The 10693-nt window shown below is 53.1% G+C and overlaps 1 protein-coding gene across 2 annotated transcripts; it reads left to right on the top strand.

Moving 5' to 3' along the window:
• The first annotated feature begins 432 nt into the window (after positions 1 to 432).
• On the top strand, positions 433 to 2570 carry FNDC10 (fibronectin type III domain containing 10). Of its 2 annotated transcripts, none has more exons than XM_055419349.2 (2): positions 433 to 1973; positions 2228 to 2570. In XM_055419349.2, the coding sequence occupies exon 1, from the start codon at positions 559 to 561 to the stop codon at positions 1234 to 1236; it is 678 nt and encodes a 225-aa protein (XP_055275324.1). In that variant the 5' UTR covers positions 433 to 558; the 3' UTR covers positions 1237 to 1973; positions 2228 to 2570. The 2 variants fall into 2 exon arrangements, with proteins under 2 accessions (XP_055275324.1, XP_055275325.1); XM_055419350.2 differs by having other exon boundaries at positions 2122 to 2570.
• The last annotated feature ends 8123 nt before the right edge of the window (positions 2571 to 10693 follow it).

Here is a 10693-nt window from a genome sequence, read left to right as displayed (position 1 = left end):
TCGCCACCGTTTCTGGGATGCGGCGGCCTGAAGCTGCGCGCGCTCCAGGCCGCTGGTTCCCCCTACCCAGAGGCGCACCGCGTCCTCACCGGGCATGGCCAAGGAAAGTCGTGGAGTTGCCTCCGTGGGCCATGACTCCAGACCCCAGTCCTCCAAAGCCACGGAAAAGCCCTAGAAAAGCCGAGCAGGGCGGGAAGTGGCAGGGCTCCGAAGGGCGCTCAAACGGCGAGAGGCCAACAGGCACAGCGGCCTAGGCGCAGCTGGCCACAGCCGGCCCCCGCCCCACTCGCGCGGCCGCCCCCTCTCCTTCGAAATCCGAACTCCGGGTGGCTGCGGCCCAGCGAGGGTTAAGGGGGGCGGGACGTGGGGCGGCCCCGCCTCCGCCGCCGCGCCGGGTCCGAGCGCGCACGGGGCGCGGGGGCGGGTCGGAGCGGGCGGCGGCTGAGGGCGCGGCGCGCCGGGCGAGCGCGGGGAGCGGCGGCGCGGCCCGCGTGACCCACCGCCCGCGCCCGTGCGCCCGCGAGCCCGCGCCCTGCCGCCGCCCGGCCCAGCCGCAGGATGCGCGCCCCGCCGCTGTTGCTGCTGCTGGCCGCCTGCGCGCCGCCGCCCTGCGCCACGGCCGCCCCGACGCCGCCGGGCTGGGAGCCGGCGGCCGACGCGCCCTGGTGTCCCTACAAGGTGCTGCCCGAGGGCCCCGAGGCGGGAGGCGGGCGCCTGTGCTTCCGCAGCCCCGCGCGCGGCTTCCGCTGCCAGGCGCCCGGCTGTGCGGCGCACGCCTCGGCCGGCCGCTCACTGCGCGCCAGCGTCCTGCGCAACCGCAGCGTGTTGCTGCAGTGGCGCCTGGGGCCGGCCGAGGCGCGCCGCGTGCGCGCCTTCGCGCTCAACTGCTCGTGGCGTGGCGCCTACACGCGCTTCCCATGCGAGCGCGTGCTGTTCGGCGCCTCCTGCCGCGACTACCTGCTGCCCGACGTGCACGACGGCGTGCGCTACCGCCTTTGCCTGCAGCCGCTGCCGCTGCGAGCCGAGCCGGCAGGCGCCCCGGAGCCCGCCGCACCCGCCGAGTGTGTGGAGTTCGCCGCCGAGCCTGCCGGCATGCGGGAGATCGTGGTGGCCATGACGGCGGTGGGTGGTTCCATCTGCGTTATGCTCGTGGTTATCTGCCTGCTTGTGGCCTACATCACCGAGAACCTCATGCACCCGGCCTTCGGGCGCCCAGGCCTACGCAGGCAGCCCTGAAGCGCGAGACGCCTGCCCGCCCGGGCTCTACCTGCCCGACTAGGGCGCAGGAGGCCCCGAGCCCTTGGCCCACTCTCCCCTCGTCGCTCCTGCTCCCTCTTTAGGACGTCCACACAGGGCCTTCTGGAGATGGATGGGGCACCGGCCCTTACCAGGGCCTGGAGTCACCGGACGACCTTCCCAGCCGAGCAGCTGACTCCCAGATTCCAGTTCGGGACTGGCCCTTGGGCCTGAGGAGAGGTGCCAGCCGTGTCCAGGGCTCTCCCCGCTCTCCAGAGGTCTTTGGCGGGGCCGTGAGACCACAGAGCCCCTTTTCAGAAGAGCCATCGGCAGCCCCTGGCCGTCACCCTACGCCTCCAGCCTGTGCCGAGTTGGAAAAAGCCAGGCTGTCGTCATGGCTTGGTCACTGTATACTTGACCAACTCAAGGGCCCTCGGAGCCTGTCCTCTCCCCGCCCCGCCCCAGTGGGTTTAGGTAGCTTCGTGCCTTAGTATCTCGGGCCCACTGCGGGAGCCAGCCACCCGTCCAGTACTGTCCGAAAGGATCTGTGGCCCCGAAGCTGGCAGCTTGTGTGTGCTTCTGGCTAGAACCCCCTGGGGACCCTCCCTTCAAGCTTTGCAGGAGTGATTGGCCTGGGAAAGCAGGGCGCTGCGGCGTTTCCTCGTTTGAGCATCCGACAGGCTGGAAGCCACGGCTTAGCTCAGCAGGCGGCCCAACGTTCAGCTGTAGTATCCAGGGTGAGTGTCCCTGACCTTGGGGGGAAGCTGGTGCTTTGCTTGGGCTGGGTTCCTTCCCTTTCGCGTTTCTGGCGAGGACTTTCCTTGGTGACTGGGGGCAGGTGGCTGGGAAGATGGGACTGGTCTGAAAGAACAGTGTTGTGTGCAGAGGGCACAGGACAGATGCCAACCTTGCCTGGCTGGACCTGCCACTGTGGTCTGGATCCCAAGCCTCAACCACAGCATGATGGACAGTACCGTCCACCCCCTCCTAGAGCTGCTGGAGATGCTGCTGCCTGCCGGGCCCCTCCACCCTCTCACCATGGACTGAAGACCGGCCTCGCCCCTCTGTGGGCACGAACCACATGACAACACCAGGCTCTGTGTGAGCCCCTGACTCTGGCCGTCCTGGACCTGGCACTTCTGGAGTCACTGTGGCTAACTCCTCCCTGCTCCTCCCAGTAGCCACCAGTGACCCCCACACCAGCAGCCTGGCTGGTTGCCCCCGCGTTGCCCACTCCCTACCTCTTTGTCCTTGCTCTGTCCACCCCTGGTGTGGCACTGGCCAGGTGTGAGCCTGGCGCCAGTGTCTAAATGTCCATCATCCTCAGACCCAAACCACTGTTTTGTGTACTTATTTGTGACGGGGGAGAGAAAGGGTAGGGGAAAAGTTGAGCCCCTTTTCCTGGCTCCTCAGGCATCAGTCAGTCCAGTGGCTGGCCCTGGACCCTTTGCCAGGTCACCTGGGGTCAGCACAGGCATGCTGCCTTTGCAGTTTGTGGCGGAGGAACAGGCAGCATGTCCTTGGCTGGCCTGTCCACCCAGGGAGCTGGGGAAAGCATCTTCTCCCGGCCTGCTCTGTTGGGTGGGGGCAGGGTGGCACTGCTGCGGTTGGAAAGAGCCCAGTCTCAGGGATGATCTACTTGAGCTAAGACAAGCTGCAGTTAGGTGCCTCCAGGAGAGCCCGCTCCCTGGCCTGGGTCTCCCCAGGTGGTGCTGGAGCTGGGGTGGGGGGCACAGGTCGCAAGAAGGGCCTGCCTGGCCCTTCCCCCACCCCCACGCTGGGCCTCCCCCACCTATGCTAGGGTGTCCTTGAGATTCTGCAGCTGGCAGTGACCCTTCTGAGCAAACAGCTGTGGGCGGGCCAGGCTCTGAAGAGTGACTCATCCCTGCCACCAGGGGGCGGGGGTGCAGTGCAGTGTCTAGACAGCCCTGGGAGTGGGAGGGGTTTTACTTCATCCTGGCTTCCTGGGGGCCTTCTGCATCCCCCTGCCACCTGTGAGGGCGCTCAGGTGTCTTCCACAAGCAGGCAATCCAGCCTCCAGCTCCTGTGTGCAGCCAGTTTCAGAGCTGGGGCCACCATGAAATTGTTGGAGGTCTGCGCTGGACCCTTCCCTCGCCCTGCACCCAATCTGGTCTGTGGCCGATTGAATTCATGTCAGCTAGAGCCTCAGGCCTGTCCTCCCAGCTGGTTCTTCAGACTGGTCAGCCCTGACCTGCAGGCTTCTGCTTCAGAGATGACCTTGCAGGGCTCTGTTCAGGGGCTTCTTAGAGGCCCAGTGCCCAGCCAAGCACTGTGGTGGGGGAGCACAGGCTCTGGAAACCACCTGGAGCTGGTGTTCAGGAAGAACACTTCTGAACCCTTGCCATCTCCGAAACTGCTCCTTTCCCCAGTGGCCCCTCGGTCCTCCCCAGGGGGTGCAAGGGACACTCAGGCTTCTGCCCTACCGAGTGCCCAGTCCTCATCAGTCCCCAGTCCCCATCCCCACCAGGTCCTGGAGGAGTCTCCCTCTCCTTTCCCCACCGCCCTTTCTGACTCATGCAAGGCTGGTGGGGGGACATGCGTCTTCCCAGTTCCTCAGTCAGGACTTCGCCCTCTTCACTGGTGCCTGAAGGTAACTTCCCTAAGCTTCTGATTTTTTTTTTGCTGTGGGGCAGAAAGAACTGTTCTGCTTCTGAAACACTGAAGGGTTGCCTGGCTGTAGGCCTGGCCTGGCCTGGCCTTTAGAGAGCCACACACAGCCATCAGCACCTCTGTCTCATCTGTGAAGTGGAAACGGTCATAGGACCAGACTCAGGCCTGTTTGGAGGCTTATGTGAGGTCAGCCAGGCAGAGAAGAGTTAAAGTGTCTGTGCTGTTACTGTCCATGCCATGACCTGATATGCATCTGGGCCGAGATCCCCAGGGCTGCATGCATAGCCTGATCCTGCTCAGAATCCTGGGGTCCTTGAGATTCTGCTACCAAATGCACGCCCTCTGGTGCCTAGACCTGCCCCACAGCTTGTGTTCCATACTCAGCCAGCAGGAGGGATCCACAGTCATTCTGTGAACACGTGCCCAATGCCGTTTGTGGCTGGCTCTGGGGTCCCGACAATGACACCTGTAGGCTAGATGCTTGCTTGCTTGCTTGCCTGCCTGCTCAGACCCCTCCCCACAGCCCCCAGGCAGCTGCTTGCACTGTTGGTCCACTGGATATTCTAGCCTCCATCCTCTTAGGAGAAACCGGTTTCATCTGTGCTGGCTTGTGAGGACCTCATGTTCCTGGGGGCTAATCAGCTAGGGGACACAAAAATGCGCAGACAAGATTGGGTGCACTGGAGGAAATGTCCCTCCACAGGGGCAGGGAGTGGGGCTAGTGTTTCCCTGGAGATCTCAGGATCAATGGTCCGGGCTGTTGGATTTGGTCCAGAGGGACAGCCAGGGAGCCACTGGAGACCATGGCCTGCGGGGATGTGCAGTTTGGCCACTTCAGCTTAGAGAGTCTAGAGAGTCCTGGGCCCTGACAGCCAGAGCCTCCTCCAGCCTCACTACAGCTTTTTGGGGACCAGGAGTATGTCCTTGCTGAGCCAGCTGACAGAGAAGGTAACAGCTCCCTTCCAGGGAGGGGTTAGGCTGCACCTGACCCGAAGGCAGGAGCCCAGGGGCCACGTGCACAGACTTCTTTCAAGGCCCCAGATTTCCCTCTCCTTTAGGGATGCAGCTCAGACGGTAAAGCATCTGCCTACAATGTGAGAGACCTGGGTTCGATCCCTGGGTCGAGAAGAATCCCTGGAGAAGGAAATGGCAACCCACTCCAGTACTCTTCCCTGGAAAATCCCATGGACAGAGGAGCCTGGTAGGCTACAGTTCATGGGGTCGCAGAGTTGGATACGACTGAGTGACTTCACTTTCTTTCACTTTCGAGATGCTAGTTCATTTCTATAATGTATTGGCTGTCTTTTCAAATCATTTTTTCCAGTGGTCTGGAAATGTCCCCTTCATTTCTGATGCAGGGTGTTCTTTCATAACGTCTATCCTTTTCCTGTTTGACTTACAATGAAATATTTGGTTAAAATGTCTGTGTTTTTTGGGCACGTCTTTCTGGTTTGTCTTCTCTATCTATAGGGATGTCAGCATGCTTCTTCTTTTTCCTTTTTTAAAAAATATTTGGCTGTGCTGGGTCTTAGTTTTCGCATGTGGAATCTTTAGTTACAGTATGTGATATCTAGTTCCCTGACCAGGGATTGAACCCAGGCCTCCTTGCATTGGGAATGCAGTCTTAGCCACTGGGCCACCAGGGAAGCCCCTCTCTTTTTTTTTCCTATGAATCTGGATGTGAGTCAGTCACTGCTTTGTCCTCTTGGTCACATATAACAGAGCCAGGTTTCCCTCACTCTTAGGTGGGGAGTGGGTGTGCTGGGATGGTGTCTGTAACGTCCCAGCTCTGCTGTTCGCCATGTGTTAATGACATGGCCTCACACGTCTGGGACCTGCCTTTTCCTCCCCAACTTTTATCTGGACTCTCTCCTTCCTTTGCCCTGGTGTCTCTGTTCTGCTCAATTAGGATTCCAGTCAAGCAAATTCTCCCCATGACTGTTCCCTTCCCTCCTGGCAACGACTCTGATGTTGTGCTGCTCATTTTTTTTTTTTTACACCATGTCTTTGAGATTTATCCATGGTGCAGAATGCAAAAATATTTCGTTTCTGTTCATTATGTGCAATTCCTAGTGTCCCTCAGGCTGACTTGTCCTCACCCCTGGAGGAACACGGGTGGCTGCCATGCTGATCACTGGGTCACCATGAAAACCCTTGTCCATACTCCTCAGGGACCTGTGTGAGGATTTTTCTAGGCGAGAGACCCGTGGATCTTAGGGGTGTGCACACCTAGTTTCACCAATGTGATCAGCTTGTTTATAATGGCTACAGCAGTGCAGGGAGGTTTTGGCTTACTGACGTCTCACAAATGCTGTGCACCACTCTGCATTCTAGCTCGGGCTCATCTGTCAGCGCTACAGCAGGAACGGGATTTCAGTCTGTTCTGCTCATTGGAGAGGCTGCCTACCACGTCCCATCACTATGGGTTTTCCCCCTTGGTTTTCAAGAGCTCTGCAAATACCCAATACTGTCCGATAGGACTTTCTGAAATTGTGAAGATGTGCTTTATCTGTGCTGCCTTAGTGTCCTGGGGATGCCCCCCAAAAATCTCAAACTGGGTGTCTCAGAACAGGAACTTGTCCTCTCATGGTTCTGGAGGCTAGAGATCTGAAATCTTTTGCGAGTCTCACTGTTCTATTGAGAGAGAGCAACACCACCACTCACTGTATTATTGCTCACTTTAATCCATTATAATTTGATTGCATCTGCAATGACCCTTTTTTAAAAAATGTTATTTTTTGTCGTGCTGGGTTTTCATTGCTGTATGTGGGCTTTCTCTAGTTGTGGCGAGCAGGGGCTTCTCTGTAGTTGTGGTCCACGGGCTTCTCATTGCAATGGCTTTTCTGGTTGCAGAGCAGGGACTCTAGGGTGCTCCAGCTTCACTAGTAGTGACCCACAGGCTTAGCTGTCCTTCAGCATATGGAATCTTCCCAGATCAGGGATCAAACCCATGTCCCCTGCATTGGCACGTGGATTTTTAACCACTGGACGGTTAAAAACGGATGGCTAAAACCATTTGGACACCAGGGAAGTCCAAAGACCCCTATTTTCAAATGAGGGCACATCCACAGATACCAGGAGTTAGGGTATCAACTTATTCTTTTAAGGAACACAATTCAATCACAGTGGTCACTAGTCAGTAGCTACAGTCATTGTGGACACTGTGGCTAGTGTAACAGAGAAACAGCATCATACGTTTTAATTAATTTGTTAAGTTTAAATATCCATATATGTTTAGTGGGGCTGTACTGAACAGCATAGTTCTAGATACATACCTTTGACCATTTAGATGTCACAAATATTTTCTCCTATACCGTTAATGTCAGCAGTGTCCTTTGTTGAAAACATAACCTTAATTTATATATCAGACCTATCCTTTTTCCCCTGTATGTATTTTTTTGGTCTTAAGCAATTCTTGCATACCCAAAGAATACATAAGTGGTCCCCATAAAATATTTCTTTCAACTGGCTTTATGACTTTACTTTTTTTGTTTATGTCTTTAGTTGCCTAGAGGGCATCTTTGTAATTGGTGTGAGGTAGGGATCCAACATTTTATATCAGTACCCTAGTCTGGTCTATCCTTTTCCAGTATGTGGATAGCCCCATATCACATACCACATCCCCACACGTGCATGGGTCTCTTTAGGGGCATTGATCTGATTGTCTTTTCCTATTGTTGTACTCTATTAGTCTTATCATTATAATCTTAACATCTGTAAGGTGTTTCCATATTTCACTCTTTAAAATGGATTTAGTGAGACTTATGATTCTAGCCAAAATGAAGTAACAGGGATCGGAATTACTCTTTCACCTGAAGCAACTAAAAAACCATACAAAATATGTGAAACAACAGTTCTAAATACATTGGTTTTCATGCAATGAAGGGCCATGACCCTTAATGAGAAAGGAAAGAGATGACCTGAGTTCTGTGACTGTCCCAGCTTACTGTCTGGAGTACTTTCAGGATGCAGAGCATAGAGGAGGGACTCAGGCAGAGCCCAGTACTGTCCTGAGTTGAGTGGATGGCTCTGGGAGGCCAAGATGGCTGGAGATTGAGGGGTGGAAATTGGAAGGAAGAGGACGTGAAGATCTGTAGCTTAGGACTGACTGGTGTGTGTGAGGGAATCACCGGGCCAAGAAAGGAAGCAACAAATGGAATTAGAGGCAAAATTCCCAAGTTCAAGCAGGGCCAGGAGCAGTGTTGCTAACAACCAGCCAGAGTGCCAACCCACCCACTGGGGACACTGATTCCACATATATCAGTTGCTGGAGGCTGCCCCATAGCTCACTGACATTCTATTCATTTTTTCTGTTTCATTTATACTTTCTATCTGTGTATATTCTATTTAATACCCTTCTCTTCTTCAATCTCTAATCTACCATTAATCCCATCAGTATATTTTTCATAGCAGATATTTTAGCACAATCTATAAAAGAAAAAATTGATAAATTATACTTTATCGAACTTAACTTTTGATTTTGAAAGACACTGATCAGAGAACAAGACAAACTGCAAAAAGAAAACATCTATAAAGCACATATCTGGAAAATATACATATACACACATAACTTAATTGGGGCTCCCCAAGTAGGCTAGTGTGAAGAATCTGCCTGCAAAGCAGGAGACACAAGAAACCCTGGTTCAATCCCTGGGTTGGGAAGATCCTCTGGAGAAGGGCACGGCAACCCATTCCAGTATTCTTGCCTGGAGAATCCTGTGGACAGAGGAACCTGGCGGGCTACAGTCCATAGGGCCGCAAAGAGTTGGACATGACTGAAGTGACTGAGCACACAGCACAACTTAATTACAACACAATGATAAATGCACAAATGATTTGGACACCTCATCAAAGATGACACAGCAACAGCAAATAAGCACCTGAAACTATGCTTCATTTCATTAGTAATTAGGTAAATATACACTGTTGGAGAAGACTCTTGAGAGTCCCTTGGACTGCAAGGAGATCCAACCAGTCCATTCTAAAGATCAGTCCTGGGTGTTCATTGGAAGGACTGATGCTAACGCTGAAACTCCAATACTTTGGCCACCTCATGCGACGAGTTGACTCACTGGAAAAGACTCTGATGCTGGGAGGGATTGGGGGCAGGAGGAGAAAGGGATGACAGAGAATGAGATGGCTGGATGGCATCACCGGCTCTATGGACGTGAGTTTGAGTGAACTCCGGGAGTTGGTGATGGACAGGGAGTTCTGGCGTGTTGTGATTTATGGGGTCGCAAAGAGTCGGACACAAATGAGCAACTGAACTGAACACTAAAAACACACTGAGATACCATGAGACATCAGCTATTAAAAACATTTAAAACTGAAAAGATTAATCACATCAAATGCTGGCAAGGACGTGGAGAAACTGGAACACTGCTTGTGGGAATGTAAAATAGTACATCCGCTGTGCAAACAATTTGGCAGCAGTTCCTTAAGTGAAACGTACATTTGAACATGTGATCTAATCATCCTGTGCTCAAGCATTAACCGAAGAGATATGGAAGAATATGTCCATATGAAGTTTCACTCATGGATGTTCACAGCAGCCTTAACTGTAGTAGCTAGAAACTGGAAACAACCCAAATGTCCATCAACAGGTGAATGGATAAATGAAATGGGGAACACCCATACGCTGGAATACTTCTCAGCAACAGAAATGAACCAACTATTTATATGTGCAATATTATTGGTGAATCTCAAAATGAATATGCTGAGTGACAGAAGTCAGGCTGCCGCCCACAAAAAAAAAAAAAAAGAGTACATACTCTATGATTCCATTTATGTAAAATTCTAGAAAATACAAACTAATCTATATAACAGGAAACAGCTCAGTGGTCACCTGATGAGATGGGGGGGCAGGTGGAGGGGAGCCCAAGGAGGAATTACAAAGGGGTATAGGAAACTGTTGAGGGTGATACGTGTTACCATTGTACTTGTTTTTTGACATACAGGATCTTCCTTCACCAGGGACAAAACCTATGTCCCCTGCTGTGGAAGCAGAATCTTAACCACTGGACTGCCAGTAAAGCCTGCTGTTACTATTGTCGCATGGATGTACACATATGTCAAAGCTCGTCAAACTCTACCCTCTAAATGTCTAGTTATATGTCATTAAATTGTCTTATTTATCCATCTCAGGTTGTTCTATATTCTCCAGCTCTTGAGAAATTAATTATCCTGCTTGATGAATATGCAAGTTATCTTGTGGGAGCTCACCCTGCTTTCAATGTTTTATTGGTAATAGTTGCTCATGGAGTGTTCTTTGTCCCATGAGACCCTGGTGATGGATGTGTCCTAAGGGAGCATTGGGTCCTGTTTACACTGGGGCCCTGGGGATGCCAATGGTCCAAGACTAAGTATCTTTTTTATTTCAGCTTGGGGTTCCCATGCCACAGACAAAGTATAAAATTAAACCTCAAAAGAGTTGCTGGTAGCCTAAGCACAGACAGTGCACAGAGCGCTCTGTCACCCACCTGGGCACCTTCCCCCTCAGGTATCTGCTAGATGAGCACTTGGTGAGTGTCTCCAGAGGAATGATATTTCTAAATACGCTGGACATATGCAACACAGCCATTTTGGCTGGAAAAGGAGTGCCCTAGCCCTTTTGAGCTCAGACTCTGTGAAAGCAGTGAGAAAGAGAAGCACAGAGTGCTATAAACTGTTCAGAGCCATAAGAGCAAGTTGAGGGTGCTACTGGGAGCATAGAAAGGCCAGGGGGAGAAGTCAACGATGAGGGTGAGCTTTCTTGAAGCCCATGACATCTGTCTGCATCTCTCAGGGCCTGGACTAACACCTGAGGTATGAGGTTGGCTTATGCGGA

This window comes from Moschus berezovskii, chromosome 17, assembly GCF_049115385.1.
Source record: "Moschus berezovskii isolate FMDL1 chromosome 17, NW_MosBer_1.0, whole genome shotgun sequence".
NCBI lineage: Eukaryota > Metazoa > Chordata > Mammalia > Artiodactyla > Moschidae > Moschus > Moschus berezovskii.
Note: the sequence above shows the minus strand (reverse complement) of the source record. Positions and strands in the feature narration are given on the sequence as shown.